The 16,506-nt window shown below is 39.7% G+C and overlaps 1 protein-coding gene across 3 annotated transcripts in view; it reads right to left on the bottom strand.

Moving 5' to 3' along the window:
• Positions 1–16,416, bottom strand: part of RPRD1A (regulation of nuclear pre-mRNA domain containing 1A) — a 44,279-nt gene extending 27,863 nt beyond the window's left edge. The window contains exons 1-7 of one of the 3 annotated variants that reach the window (XM_069004142.1): positions 16,116–16,415; positions 6,546–6,675; positions 5,755–5,861; positions 5,580–5,674; positions 4,538–4,664; positions 4,264–4,439; positions 1,304–1,386 (exon numbers count right to left, since the gene is read on the bottom strand). In XM_069004142.1, coding sequence (XP_068860243.1) covers positions 1,342–1,386; positions 4,264–4,439; positions 4,538–4,664; positions 5,580–5,674; positions 5,755–5,861; positions 6,546–6,675; positions 16,116–16,266 — 831 coding nt within the window. In that variant the 5' untranslated portion in view covers positions 16,267–16,415 and the 3' untranslated portion in view covers positions 1,304–1,341. Of the gene's footprint in view, positions 1–1,303; positions 3,258–4,263; positions 4,440–4,537; positions 4,665–5,579; positions 5,675–5,754; positions 5,862–6,545; positions 6,676–16,115 lie in introns of those variants that run through there. The other 2 variants (XM_069004143.1, XM_069004141.1) reach the window with 2 other exon arrangements.
• Positions 16,417–16,506: the final 90 nt, after the last annotated feature.

The raw sequence follows: 16,506 nt of genomic DNA, 5'->3' as shown, positions 1-16,506 counted from the left end.
AGTGTTTTAACTAAATACAAGCTGCTACATCAGAGCAGGCTTCCCAAAGTAGCACTTCCTTCATAAAATTTTGGACCTAGTGACAAGATATTCCCAAATTTAAAGTGGTAAGGTGATAGAAAGAGTGTGCAAGAAACTGTATGTCCACTATATGCTAAGTGTAGCAATACTACATCTTTCCATAAGGTCAAAATAAAGGTGAGAGGGTGTCTTGTGATCCCCTACTCACACCTACCGTTCATGAGTCATGTAAGATTTCCAACTATCAAACCCTTTATTTGAAATTTAGTAAGAGACTATTTACTTTATAATCCATGAGTCTGGGGGAGGGAGAGGCAAAAAGCAAAGAAACATGAGAGAACAGTAAATCAAGTTCTTCTCTTGTTCATGTCATTTTTAAGGCCATATTAATTCTAGAGTAACAGGACAGTCTTATGAAAAGGACATAAACCTGGGTATCAATTTATGTACACCCAAGTCCTTGTTCCTGTATAACACAAATATCTCTTTTTATCCGTCAGTGAGACCAAGAGACCAACCAATATTTCTGTTGAAAAACTAGGGGACAATGCAGGGAGATACAATACAGAAGCAAAGAGGGGAAAAGTCAACCATAGTAGTAGAAAATAGGAATGATATCAGTCCTCCAGGGCTTCAGAAAAAGTGTTCCACAAAACATTTCTGCAAAAGTTTCCATTTCCTCTAATAGACAGAATCCAATCTAGCTAGAAATCCTAGCTGGAGCCACAGTACACTGAACCTTAAATATTTACACTACTTTAAAACTACCAAAAGAGAAAAGAAAATACTCCTTAGCACGATCGTAAATTTGAGGGCGATTCTAAAGGGGCCTAAGTGCAATTATAAAGCACACCTTCTCTGTTACTTTATAATAAAGTGGAAGTTTTTTTATTGTGCTTGTGAGGGACAAGTCCTACATTCATCACTTCTCATTCCTGATCATGTAAACCCAACAGTGTAATTTAAAAAGCAGAAGTCTGAAAAAGTCTTGTTTTCACAGCTTTCTCCGTTTGGAAATGGCAGCTTCAATGCAAGCAACTCCCAAACTTCTGTACTGGGAATTCTGAATTATTCCACTGAAAGAATGTGAGGGTTTTAGGAACAACCATGTGAAAATTTTAGTCTTCAAGAAAAAAGGAATGACACTGAATAAATACTTATCCATCTCAGGCATAAACTCAGCAATGTTTGTGAGAATATAGATGAAAATAGCAGAGGTTTGGTATGAGTAGTTACAGAATTCCTCCTCTTCAAGTTTTCAAAAACAACAGACAATACAAGATTTTGATTCTTAAATTTATTTTTAGCAGGATGTGTGTACTAATGGATGCTGACATCATTAGTAGATAGGTCCATGTCCACCACCTGCAACAGAAGCTAGACAGATGTTAAAGAAAACAACTGAAGAGTTAAAGATGACACTACTTACCCCAAACATACTTAGGAAAGTCACCTACTAAGCAGTACAGTTAGCTTTTGATGCAGACATGACATTATTTATCTGTTATCAGAATTTCCTGTCAAGATTTAGCACATACATTACCTTGCTTTTGATGGGAATCATGCACTTCTGTTTCAGAAATAACTATTAGAGAGACTCTTATTCATAAAAAATTACTCATGGAAAGATTGTTATTTAAAATTACTTACCAGCAAATTATCTTTAGAAGATAAAAGACCTGCAAATTTAGGTCTAAAGGTTCTATCTTAAGCTGAAAGCTACTGACAGTTCTTTAGTAATTACAATTCTATTTGTTAAACCAGGTTAACAGCAGGTAACATTTCTAGATTCAACTAAGAATACATCCATTTGTTCCTTACTATACCTGTTTGGTATGGTAAGAAATCAGTAAGCTAGGATCTCAGCATTATACTCACAGACGGGTGATACTAATTCAGGAAGAAATAAAGACTTTCTGTTACAACTGAGAGACCAAGTTACATTTGGGAAAGTGTCAACAGCCAGAAGTCTAACACAAGAAACATTAGCTTGTCTAGAACAAATTAATTTCACCAGAAATGAAACTTGAGCAGCAAAACCTAGGGACAGACAGTTGAGGGAAATAGATTCTCAAAGAATTAGATGACAGGCCCTCTCCTAGTGCTATTTCAAATGAGAAGCCAGGAAGCAAGGTTCAATTTGAGCCATGGAATTTCCCAAACCTGTAAAAACAGAGTCTTTGCTTCATCTCCATCTCTTTATCACCAAAAAAAATCCTACATACGCTAAGTCAGCAAGCCCTACAGACAATATCACTAAGACATCCTAATCTTACATTTCAAAACTTTAGAATGTTTATCAGCCTCCACTTCCCAAACCAAAAAGCACTATTGGTAGTGAGCATGAAGTCAATTTGCTTAACACTAATTTAGAAACTACATTTTAAGGTTCTTGTTCTTTAAAATCTCTTGGCTCATAGGCCTTTATCAGTAACTGGGTTGACACCATCCTGGCTCGTAGTTCTTTATTAGGAACTTGCATTGATCCCACACTAATCAGCCAAAATCTTAGAGTGCACTCCAGCATCCTAGGATTAGCAAAGGACTGCTACAGATAGTCTGCAGACTGTCTCCTACTTTTTAAAGAAAGGCCTCAAACTAGTCCAAAAATGGAACTGTGCTGTATTAGATTTAAATTCTTTAGCAGTTTAAATAATTCAGCCAAGAAACCATCTGAAGGACCGTAACAGCCCAGTAATATGCAATTGCCTTCTCTCAGAATTATGCATTCTCTAATGTAGTAATACTGGGAAATTACACTGGTTTATATTTGTTGAAAACAACCAACAAGGGTGGAATCTGCTCACAGCTGCACTACCATTTTTAATTTCTTTTAAATTGAGCTCACTTGTTTTACAGAAGTCTAAATCTGTCTGAAGGACTAAGTCACTGCCTTTTGAGCAATTCACTATCCCAGTAGTCTAACTAAAACAGGGTATAACTGCTGGTAATGAGCTACAAAAACTAGTCATACAGACAACCAGCCCTTCACTGAAGCTGTGGGAACTTGTCCTTCAAACCCATTACACACACAGAGGGAAGGCAGGGCTTGTGATGAAAAGCTTAAGGCTTCCTGTTCTTTAATCTTCCAGGTTCCATTATGCAGTTGGGTCAGTTGCTATTGCAATCAGCATTACCATGCATAATAGCATCTATCTTACATGAAGTTGGTTGATATTCCTCCCACAGGATAAACACAGTAAGGTTGACAGGAAGAACCTTCATCAATTGCTTTTCTGTGAGGCATAGAGGAAAGGAAGTAAGTCAGGAAGTAAGAGTAGGCTAGGAGTGATACAACTGATCTGAGTGACGACTTCAAATACATTGTGAACAGCATTTTCCTGAACAAAGGCACCACAAAATCGGAACTCAAGTTATGAAGTTATCAAAAGGTAAAGAAACCACTAGAGAAAGAAAATGCTCCTGGAAAGGTGTATATGATGAAACCTGAAGAGTAATTAATTTCGGGACCATATATGCATATGCTGCAGTTACAGGGCACCATGATCGTTCAGATATCTCCTCTTGCAAAATGTTGCAGCTTCAATTCCATTACTGTAATACCCATGTTAGCAATGGGAAGCAATTGGCATGAAATTATGGACATATTCTAAATATGTGGAATGTTCAATAGGAGGCTTTACAGTAATACATAGTAGGAAAGGAAAACAGATGTCTGGTAACAGCAAAGAACAGAATAACTTAAAGGATCATTTGCTCATAATGAGCTGCTCACACTGCATCCTTCTTTTCTGTTTGGTCCTGCTGGTGCTAATGCTGATAACCAGCTGCGTGACAGGCCGTAGAAGCTACAACTACATTTCACTGGGTTTAATGGATACTTGAGTCAGGTTAAAAAGTTGTGCTGAAACCAGGAATTAAATTCTTATCCTTTCGCAAATACATAACTAAGACTTACAACAATGAATGAAAAGAGCATGGAAAAAAAATTACACTATAAAGAATTACGTTTGTAAGACTAAGGATAAGACTTTCTATCTGCACCACTTAAACTAAGACTGTACATATAACAAAGACTGAATAGCTAAAAAACCAGAAAGAGCTGGTTTAGTAGGTTTAGAACAGTAGAATCAAACAATGTGTTAATAATGTGCTGGAAGCAAAGACGTAACAGTGGCAATTAAATATTTATCTTTGGAGAGAAAAGTTGTTTAGGCTAACTAAAAACATTTGCAAGAACAAGCTTTAGTGAAGAAGGGACTAAAACAAAACATTACGCACTTCCAGCTTATGTTCTTTCTCTGCAAGGAACTCTTTTTGACATCGGAGAAAGTCTGATAACATTCGAGTTAGCTGTTTTCTATCATCTATTTCAGCTGCCAACCTGCCATTGTAATCCGCCAGTAACATACATGCATCATCTACCATTTTGGAAAGTTGCTCTCCAGATTCCTTATCTAAAAAGCAAGCAGAGAAAAACAAGTAAAGCGTGATTTCATTACGTACCATTATGTTCTTAGAACAGCATTTCGCTTACCAGGCCCCCAACCCTCACCTGTTATTCTGTCTAACAGGGACACATCCTGGACCTCTATAGGCAAGGAAGCTATTCTCTGGTGAACTGCTGCATCCCCAGAGGCAGCGTTTTCTAGTTCTTGTAATGCTCTAATGAGATCTGTGGTCTGAAAAAAGCATGCAAGATTGAGAACTAGTTTAAATAAACAGATCCTAGAACAAAACAGAAGTATTTTACAACAAGCTTATAGAATTGATTGGATGGTAATTTTAACAGCATTTACAGTATCAGCTTATAGAGTCAAAACAAAACGTAACATTTAATTCTCAGCACAACATTGTTTTAAAGGTCACCTTTCTACAGGAGCTTTTTCATTTAAATTCCTGGTATAGGAATACTTATAAATCTTTTTTCTTCTTGACAGTAGTGATTATTTTACAGTACTTTTCATTTTATGATACATTTTTTGAAATTATTTTTCTTGTCGTTTTGCTTCACTATTGCAAAAGAGTGTTATCAGTGCACTTCTTCTGAAAGTAGGGCTGATGTTCACAGAAGCCCAAATATCTGCTACAGGGAAACATACTAAACTGTGATGACTGGAGAACAGTTGTTCTCTGCTATAACAAAAAGCCTTTTGAGATGGGGCAATACCATAACAAAAAATCCACAAGAATTAGAAAAGTCGTAACAGTGCAAGGTACACAAGAATTTTTCACAGCCATCATGACCGAAACATTGAGAAATATTTTCTTGATAAATCCGTAACAACCTTATTCTAGTACATGTGTTACTCACTATTACCCTGGAAACCAAAGGGGAATTCAATACATCGTAGAAACTACTGCTGAAATCCTGACATGAACAAAGCTGGACATACAGTTCATACAGTTTAGTGCCAAATACCTAAAGTTACAGCATACCCCACTGAAGAACTATGAAAAGTTTCAGGTGCAGCCACCCTTGCCCAGAAACAGTACCTCACTAAAAAGAAAAACAGAGATCATTCAAAAACAAGAATTACTGAAAAATTCTATATGCAGCCATATGTAAATACAGAATTTTACACACATGGTTTTACCTGAGGAGGATCAGTGGGAGAGCTTCGAGGTGAACAGTTATTTTCATCAACTTTTATCTGGTCATATGTGCGCTTTCTCACCTTTCTGTCTCCATCTAAATGAAAACAAACACAGCAGTCAGAGTAATATTATTTCAAATGAGCCTGAAAATTCATACACTCACAAAATACTTACACAAAGCTTGCCTAAGTTGTTCTAATACATCATTTTCATAAACAGACCTTTCTTCCCAGATAGATAGCACTCGACCAAGGTGTTTCTTACAACTCTCATCAGACTCACTGTTACAAGGAAAAGAAGCAAATATCAGCACTAGGTAGAAGTATAGCACTGCCACATGATATTTTTCACTGGAAGACCTCCACAGACCATAGCAATATCCAAGCATCAGAAGTCAAATGATCTCAGAAAATAACAAATTCACATTTTAAAGAAAGCAAAGACCAGTTCAAGGTGTCCTAGCAAGCAAATGAGAAAAAAAAAAAAAAAGGCCAACACCCAACTCTGTTTTCTTCTCAACCCATAAATCTACAAACAGGTTTATGTTGCTTTGACAGATGTGTATCATTGTGAAAATAATCCTGTATCAAGACTCCAGCTTCCTCATGCAATGAGATTAGTGGCTGCTGGGGAAAAATAAATCATGTAACACCCAGTAATGAAAAATGTCAAACTGGTGTAGCACATAAACACGGACAGTAAGAAAGTCCTAGTTGCAGGAATAGCTAACAGCTTTCCAAGGCAAAAAGGGAATGAATGCTGATGAATTTACTATCAAACTTCATCCAACAGTGTTAAGACTATCCAAGATCAAAAGAACACTGAATAAATTAAACTAACAAGACTTCAAATACAGAAATAGCACATGAAGACTGGCTGGGCCAGAAGAGATCAACAGATGACTTCTCTAAACACCCCTCAAATACAGTATGATGAAGGATACCACATGTACAAGTTTACTGTACCTTGAAACATGCTTGAAAGCCTCCACTATTACTGGAGCAAAGTCTTTTGTAAATTCTGGTCCTTTCCTTTTGCTGTTCTGTATGACATCATTGGCCAAGTACAGGAATGTCAGCTTCCTATTTGGTTTTGCTAATAAAAAGAAAAATAAAGAATAATTAGAAATTTTATTTCCTTTAACTAATATCTATGTATCCAGGTTTATACTGAATACAAACACCCACCCCCACCCTGAAATCAATTACCCATTTTCATTACTGCTTGCACCATTTCACATTTTCAGTATTTTCATGTGGAAAGACTTTGGTCACCCATTATGTTTTCTCTCCCTTCTGTTCTCTTTGTTGAAGTTCTTCTTCCTACATAGTAGGACACAACTTCCATTTAGCGCTATCTCAAAAAACAAACAGAAAAAAACCCCAGATATTCCAAAGTGTTCTTCACCCCCAAACTATTTCCAGGTGTTTTCCTGAGCCTTATATGGCTCCTGTTTGGTGGCCTTCATGGATTTCTTCCAAGTACTTCAGCTTTCTTTTAGTCTGCGTACATTTCTTGCACTCATGAAGTCTTCTGACAAGGCACTTCACAGATCCACAATCACTCATGTGAAGAACCTCCTCCTTTTCAGCCTGAATTTCACTCAGTCGTACCTAACCACTCCTCATTCTCACACTTAAGCAAACTGCACAGTCAGCCCCTAGTCAGTCTCCCTCTTTCACTGTGATACACCCCTTCCTCACTGTTAAAACACTCATGTGCCAGCAGCTGTAATATCACAAAAACACTTCCAAAAACCACTGTCAAGCTCATGTGGTGTACCTCTTCTCCAAGCATCTTAAACATCTTATCCCACCTCTTTTAATGTGCAACAGATTACAAGCTTCCAATTTACAAGTTGCTTCTCAAAATCTATTCCGTGTTTTCTAAGTGCTCCTACCTGGCCATTTCCATTCATTTACAATCACACTTCATCTAATCTTCATTAGTCTACAAGTTTCTTGGAACTGCAACTGTTCTTGTAACATTTCTACCCTTGATTAACACCAGAATATCACTACCACCACATAATCTCAGTACGTACACTCTAAAAAGAGGCTTCTCTTCAAAGACAAGTTTTTTCTGCCCTCTCAAAGAAAGCAGCGCTGTGGTAAAGACAATATAGAATTTCTTATAATTTGTGCAAGCAAATATGATTTGATTTTGTTACTTTCTACTCCATCCTCTCAAAAATGTAGAACCACCACCCTCACACATAAAGGGAAAATTCAGTGTTAAGATGCTTTCTCAAGGGAAATTTGAGAAATTTGCTTTTGAGAATAAATTCTGCACTACTGAAAGACTCCTCTGAAGGATTTCTCCTTGAAGTACTGAATTCTTTCCATCCTCTTGAACAGACACATCTAATAAGTCGGGAGTTCTGGATGGCCTGGGGAAAAAACCCTCTCTTAAATGTAAAAATGCACTTCTCTTACAATCAAGGCAAACTAAAGACTAGCAAAAAAAACCTAGCATGGAAGTGCTGGACACAAGATGGGCTCTACCAAGAGTCTGCTCCAAACAATGAAGCCACTACATGCAAGCACCCAGGAAATTACTCTATTTGGGTCAAAATCTGGCTAATCTAAAATGTAGGTTTGATAAACTTGTGCTGCTCAATTTCTGTATTAAAACCTGACTGATGATAAAACAGTACATCTCCTACCTATGTTTCACATATCAGAGTTTTGACACCTAGCAAGTTTTGAATTATTCAAAGAGAGAATCTCAGAAAAAAAAACTTGTCTCATAGGCGTATCAAAAAGTAACTACTGTTTACCAAAGATGACCCTACCCCCTCTCCCATTTTTTAAATAAGCCCAGAATTAGGAGTCAAAATCTAATGAAGCAGGCTGTTCCCCATCCCATATCCTCTGGAACTGCATGCAGGATAGGCTCTTGTCCACCCATTTCACAGGAAAAAAACCCGTCATGTTTTAATCCTCAGTGATGTAACTCATTTGTGAGACCCCAACTTCCTTCTTTCCAATAAAGAGCCGAATCAATTGGGCTGACAAAAACAGAAGGTGGATACACAATGCCATGAAGTCAGGTCATGCTGATTCTCACAAAGCCCAGACTTTGTCTATTCACTACAGTAAAAGATTGATGTATTTGATAAAAGCATTCTAAACTCCAGAAAGTCACTTTCAGGCTTATTTCCCCTAATATTACCTCTTCAGCTTCCTACTTCAATTCAACATAAACAGAGCTATGAAGAAGGAACAAAAATTCTAAACCCACTATTAAGCCATCTGTGTCTTTGGTTGAAAATTCAACTAATATTCTACCTCAGTGTTCACAAGGAAAATTGTGAACTAAAATTTAATTCCTTTTGCTGTAAAAGTGTACTGCACAAAATTCCAAAGGTAAAAATTATGTCTAGTCTTGAGAAGTGTTCCCCTTCCCTTCACAAATCTTCATGACTTACATACTGGTCTACTAGCACTCTGCCTTACACTTGAGACTGAAGTGCAACGTGAGACTGAAGTACAACGTAACCTCTGGCAACTGAGGATGAGCTGAAAACATTCTGTTGCTACCATGACTGTAAATTAACCAGTGATGTCTGAAACACAAAATTAAATTCAGGACCAAATAAATCTGTTCTGGAAAAAGAACTATGTTTAAAACATCTCTCTTCAGTAGCAGTGACACTAACTTTCCAGCCCTGGGCATTGATAAACCTCAGAATATCAAAATGGATCAAACAGACGATTTCTGAAGGTCTTCAACACATGGCAAGGCTATTTGTAAAAGCATTCTTACTGTCAGAAGAAAATGAAGGGAAAAAACCTGTAAGAACTTAGGTTGAAGAAGGATCTGAAAGGCAAACACTGCCAGAATGTACAGCGTTAGAAGCAGCCAACCCACAGCATCTCTGGTACACCAAAAGTACCGTCTGCAAACACAAAACTGTCAAGAAATCATCCGTGTTGGATCGAGTCATCTTTTCAGAAGCTCTGTGCAGTGTTCACGTAACTCCTCTGCTTGTTGCAGTTGGATTCACCATTTAGCCACCAAAGCAGCTCCCTGAAGCACTGGATTCTGAAATATTTTAACACGTCAACAGTGCTGATTGGTAAAAGAGCCGCATAAAGCAGATTACTCTTAAAGCATCCACAATGAGATGACGGGAGACTGGCACCTTGCAAATGAAACTATGTCTGTCCCAAAAATGTATCTGACATGTTTAAATGGCAATGAATATTCTTCAGATAACAATGATATTTCACCAATGATTAGCATACTGAGATATCTGCAGGGAGACTACATTATCAAGCCTCAGTTTTTGGCAATCCATCCTTCTCCGGAACGCATTCTTGTTAGCCCTGCATGGGTATGCCTGGCTCTCTAGCAGTTCAGTACAGATGCCCGGACATTATATGCTTTTGTCCATAATACTCAGAGAACTCTTAACACTGATAAGCCACCACTTTAGCGCAAGAAACCAGTATTTTACCCTGCAAGGCAATAAACCAGTCGTTTTCACCAAGGTTAGCCCTGGAAATCAAAGTCAGAAACCTGTATTTGTCTTCTCCAGGTTTACGTCCTGCATTTGAAATTGAGCTCCTGTGAAGATTGCTAGAAACATGCCCATTAGTTTCATGCTGTTTTACACCTCTTCCCTAGAGCCTCTCTTAGATATACTGGAAGAAGCTACAGAAAAACACACAAGCACAAGAGATTTCACTTACATCCCACTACAAGTGTGTAGACTGACTGAGCCATCTGAAAACTTTACATCACGCTGTAACCTTCTACAGGCCAGTTCTGCTCTGTCAACTGACCCTGAAAGAAAATACCACCTAACAAAAGGGAGACAATGAGAATTTGAGACAATAAGGATCAGTATGTTAAAATCCCACAACAGTTATCAGCACTAAACATTTCATTACCATACTAAAGTTCTCTAGTATGCATTCAAATAAAGACTTGGCTCCGTTTCATTTGAATTACTTTAGTCTACATACATGGAGTATATGAGCAGCAGCACTTCTTCCAAATCTCTGGGACATTTTCTGTCTCACAGCATGCTTCACACTTTTGCAAGAGGAGCTCATGATATCTCTGAATACCTGACAAGCTTTCAAACTTTTTATTACAAGACCAAACATTGTTAAGTCAAGCACCACTGAAACTTGAGTGCAAGACCACTGATCCTTCACACTGCAGAGAGCTAACATGGGTTTTTATGCAAGCTAATTAAGCAGAGCATCTTTGGAAATATTAGTCTAAAAAGCCACTTGAGAGGGGCTGCCACCAGAAAGGACAATTCAAAGATAACATAATCCATAAAAGGCATGTTATAGAACAAGCACTTAACCTCATTAACCTTCTTCCAAAAAAAGGTTAAACTAGTGTTCAACCTTGCACAGTCACCTGGTGAATTTTACCAAGGTCTGATAATTGTTGTGGTTTTTTTTGAAAGAGGGGAAAGGGACTGCCCATTCCCCTCTGAATGTGTTCACAGTTTGAGGGTCCAAGTATATTGACTCTGAGTTTGGAGACTAGTAACAAAGGGAACACTGCACACAGCCACTGTTGGGAAGAAGGCCATCAGCATCAAATTACCACGGGAATGCCAGAAAGCTGGTCACAGACCAAGGAAACCATTCCAACATAATTACTCTGCAGAAGCTTCCCACTGCACTTAGTGCATCTTGAATTACCTGAACATATGAAACAAACCAATTCCTTTCATTGCCTCGCCTGGCTGGTAAAATGCCAAGATGGATATGAATCAACAGCAACAACAGCTTCAGGATAGGAAAAAGACCAGACACTTAAGTATTCAGAACCAGAATGGTGAAAGACAGGCAGGTACAGGTGACATACAGGTTTGGACTACACAATTCCAGTGTAACTATTTTAAATGAAAGGCTCTCATATTGCCACTCTATTGCTCCTGATTGCAGATCATTTTGTAAATCATGTACACAGCGAATTAGTTTCCCTAACTTGACCCAATGCCCATTCACCCCAAGTTTTGCCTGTTTGTTGCTCTCCAAACCTTTTGGCATAGATGGGAAGATTCATGCAGGCATAACCAGTGAAATTAGAAAGCCATCGTTTTGCTTCTTTTAAGTAAAAGAAACCAAAATCTATTTATTCTCTCACACTGGCCAATGACACTATACCACCATTAAGTAAAATAATCTTACAACCACCAGAAGAGAAAGATTCCTTCTCCTGGCAGAAAAAAAAACCACACTACATGGTACAGAAAATAATTGCTTTAAACTGGGAACTTGTTTCCTGTGATCCACTTCCCATCTGCAAGGTACTATATTGCAAGCACTTTTGGATGTAGTTGTGCTCCAAAGCAGCTAAGTATTAGAGTAATTCAGATGTACTACAACTTTCAAATCTGCTTTCAGTGTTGCTATGCCTTCTCAATTTACTTACTAAAATCTTCCAAATTTCAGCAGCTGCCACAACAGCCAGCAGCTTCAGAAAAACAGTGCATCAATGCCAACAGCTATACTGGATGAGGACCCAAGCACCAGCATATGTCCCAGCAGCAGAAGCTGCAGATGATCCATAAACAAGCAAAAAAAGGAGCTTCTTATACCACTGAATGACTTCAACACCACAAAACAAAACAAAAAACATAATAAACTGGAACAGCAGGTGAACTGACAGAGTCAAGCACTACAAATACATCCCCTTGTAGCAGCTTAGATGTACCTACACAACTGTGGCTGTCTTAAAGGCAATACAAAATGGCTCTACTGACCTAGATAAGCTGTGCAGGGAAGCCAATGATCAGTGTGACACGGGTGAGGTGACAGATGACAGCCAAAACAAGAGGTCAAGTGATTAAGAGGCATGGGGGATGATCACCATCAGTTTCTGTTACTGACTTATCAATGAGATGACCCATCGGCCTCTGAGGAAACAGATACTTGAATCTGAAATTAGGTTTAAAGATACAACATGACAATGTCCTGTGCAGAGTCAAGACTTGGACACAATGATCCCTGTGGGTCCCCTCCAACTCAGAATATTCTGTGCTTCTGTGGTTACTAAAATATCACTAGGAAATAAATACTTAACAAGTGGCAGAGCTGGGCCTGGAAAAGCTAACAGAAAATGAGATGACAGGAAAAGATTATTATGGACAACTAACTGGAACTCAAAATAACGAGTTCCATATTACAAACTTTAAGCAATTTGGGGTTTTTTTCTTTGAAAAAGAACATATTATAACCAAGTACAGCAAATTGCACATTGAGCCTACTGAACAAGCAGTTACTGTTCACCCTTGAAGGCAGATGCTTTGAATTGCAGAACTGAAACTTTTCATTTCAAAACAAAACAAACAAGTACCAAACATCTACAGCTGCAGAGCGTCCTGAAACCAGGGAGTAAGAGATGTATGCAAGAGAACATACCTGACTTGCAAATAACAAAAAATAATTCTCAACAGACTCCATCTCAGAGGAGCCTAATCAGAGGAGTTTCCTAAGGGGTTTCCCAGCAGCCATTCAGTGACTACAGGCTTACACAACAAATTTGTATCTGTTATGCCACCACTCTGTTTAAAAAGAAAAGCTGTAAGTCATTCCCTTTTTGGAAACACAAAATTACAGTTTAAATGGGCCCACCCGTTGCCTTTTTAAAATGACTGATGTAATCACATCACAAATTAATTAATTAGTACTACTTAACTACTTAAATACTGAATAAGCTTATGACTACCAAGTAATTAGCTATTTAACTTTGAGCATTACATTTCATACATCTGAAATCTAGCTGATGCAGGATCATTTTCCTCAGTACACACTCTTCAAGAAAACCTGTACACGAAGGTGTATTGAACTGATGATCCGTAGAGATGCCAGAATATGGAACCTGACCACTGCCAATTAACCCAAGTAAACAGAAAGGCACTAACATTTCATGCTGCATAAATTATATGAAGATTTGAAAAGCTGTCTTTTCACCTCTACTCCAATGTGGTACAAAGAAAACGACTATTTTAAAAATAAAATAATCAGAACCAAACATTTAGGAAAAAAAGAGCTCTGATCTTCACACTTGCCTTTACAAATAACTAGAGACATGTTCAGAAAGGCTCATGCATGCTCATCTGAAGCTGGAGATCTTTTACCAAAACTGAAAGCATCCAGAAATAAACATAGTATCATTGTACTGTGTTCAACCCGACTAGTTATACAATGTTCCTGAAAGGCAGCAGGCTGGAAGGAAGGTCTGGAGACGGGAGAGACAATAAAGAAGGTGATACAATGAAAAGAAATAAAATCTAGGAAGGGAAGGTTTCAGGATACTACTGGCTAGCAATAGCAGCTGACAATGACAATAATTTTTGTATCCATATTCCCCAAATAGAGGTAATTTTCCTCTCAGGTATGAGAGGAATCATGTTTCTATGGCTTGGATGACAAGCAAGTCAGGAGCCTTAAACTTGAATTCTAGTTACAGCCTCATTGCCAATATTCTACTTTGTGGTGTTTCGTGCACTTGCTTCACCACACGACACTGGTTTTCCTCTCATCTTTCCCATGCTGTCTGCTTAGATCACTACACCCACCTTTGGGGATTAGGCACCATCTTACAATTTTGTGCTGCAATTAGCCAGAAGTTAGTGTCAGGTAAATGCAAGCTAACATTCTTGAAGCTCGGGTATTATATGAGATGGAAAATTAAGATACATCCTGTGTATATTAACTATGCCATCTTCAAATGAAACTTCCTATTTTCCAATATTAAACACTTCACATAGGCCTAAAAGACCAGAAGAAAAGGGTCAGGACCTTGAAAGCAACTAAGGTACTCCTACCACAGGTAGAGTTTCACATGCTTTCCACAGACCCTTGAAGGCTGGCATCCAAAGAGAGGTCACAGAAAAATCTTACTTTGAAGCAGCAAAAGCTGGATGACAACTTCAACAAACAAAATAAACCCAATTATGGCAGCTATTCTCACCAAAAGCTCAAAACAAGGTTGTTATCCTTGCCTCTCAATGCCACTTTCAGACATGTAGCCCAGATTTCAAAGATCTCACTTCTCCAGTTAGTCAACCAGCAAAACAGGAAAACTGAAGTTAAGAACTGACATTAATATCATAGATTACTATGAACTAGTATTGTGCATGTTAATTAAGATGAGCAACCAAAATTCTGTCTCTATTTCGATTAGTTTAAGATACTTCTCTGGTATCATTCAAAACCCCAAGCATTCACATTGTTTGATTACAAGGCCCAGAAAGGTAAAATGTTTCAGACAGATGGGAGACCCATTAATTTTCTCCTGGAACAAAAAAGCAAGCTTGCAACTAGCATAGAGTGAAAAGGTGTTTATTTCCTAAGATGGAATATGCCTCTAAGTCAGTCTTTCTTCAGTCAATATAAAAAATAATTCAACTCATGCCTCAAAGTTCAAAAGATAACATTTCCCACAAAAAGAGTATTTTAAACAAAACCACAGTAGTCATATTACACAAAACTCAGTGGTTCCTTCCTCTTTCGTAAATCCCGTACTGGCTTAGTGCTGTTTTCCTCTCAATCTGAAAGACTGAGTCTTCTATTTTTCCCACTAGAGATCCACATATTAGTGAGGCTCCAAAGGAAGCTACTGGAAAACAGCATCATTTCCTAGAGCAAAGCAGAGTTCTAGCAAGTGAGTTTTCTTTTTCTTAAAAGAACCAACTTAAGAGCAAGTTATTTTCCAGTCAGGTCAAATAAACCTTCATGTGCCATTTCCCCCTTTCACTCCCTGAACCACTGCCTATAGCTGCAAGTTCTTTCCTGTTAAACGGAAAGCCACATTAGCATTTAAGCCTGCACACTGAACACAGCTTAAGAAACTCATGTTTTTATTATGGTAACATTGGTACTAATCGTCTGGCAAAACCAGGAAGTAAAAACTACTTTGGATACACTACATTGCTCTTCCCTCAGTGTATTCCCATCCTCATCTGCCCTTCAAGAACAGTTTCTGGCAAGAAAATCTGAGTGGATAAGGAATTCAAATAGTATTACAGCTAACCATCACTACAGACGATGAAAAATAATGCCTAAAAAGGATCCGTCTTGAAAGAGCTGTAATTAATACTAACAACAAAAAGCCTTAAACCCCTGGCTCGCCGGATTCCTTCCCGTTTCCCACTTTCCTTTCTCCTTCACAAAAAAAAAAAAAAGGGGGGGAAGATAAAACACAAGGGGCAGCCTCCTCAGAGGCATCTCGTTAAGGGGAGAAGGAAGAAGAGGAGGGAAGAGAGAGGAGCAAGGGGAGCGGGAGGAGGAGAAGCACCTGCCAGCCCACGGTCATCGAGCAACGGAGCCCGGACGTTTAACGCTGGCCCCAACAGTTCCGCTCTCCCCAGGCGCTGAGGCCTATCCTCCCTCTCTCCCCGCCTGCTTCCCCGGCTCCGCAGGCCGAGCAGCCCCGCCGCCATCCTCCCTCCCCTGGGCAGCCACACTCCGGAGCGGGGACGGCCGCCTCCGCCGCCTCCCCGGACCCGCCGCCCCGGGGCGCCTCCGGCGGGTCCTGCCCGGCCCCGGCCTCACCTTTGCGCAGCTCCCGCTCCCACACGCTGACGATGAGCGCCGAGTGCTTGCGGTGGTGGATGAGCCACAGGCTCAGGGTCTGCACGCTCTGCTGCGAGTTGCTCAGCTCCGACAGCTTCCGCTCCAGCGCCGCCTCCGAGAATGCCGACATCGCTGCGCCGCGTTGGGCTGCGCCGCGTTGGGCCCCGCCGTCCCGTCCCGGCCGGGCCGCGCTCAGTCTCCGCCTCTCGGCCCCGACGAAGGAGGAGCCGACGAACAACTCCCGACCCTTCCCGCCCCGCCAGCAGCGCCCGGCGCCAACAAAATGGCGGCGGCCGAGGCCCGTGGGGCGCCGCGCGGCCCCGCCCCCTCCCCGCCTGCCCTCACTTCCGGCCCAGCGCGCGCCGGGGGC

The sequence above is a fragment of the Aphelocoma coerulescens genome, chromosome 2 (assembly GCF_041296385.1).
Source record: "Aphelocoma coerulescens isolate FSJ_1873_10779 chromosome 2, UR_Acoe_1.0, whole genome shotgun sequence".
Taxonomy (NCBI): domain Eukaryota; kingdom Metazoa; phylum Chordata; class Aves; order Passeriformes; family Corvidae; genus Aphelocoma; species Aphelocoma coerulescens.
Note: the sequence above shows the minus strand (reverse complement) of the source record. Positions and strands in the feature narration are given on the sequence as shown.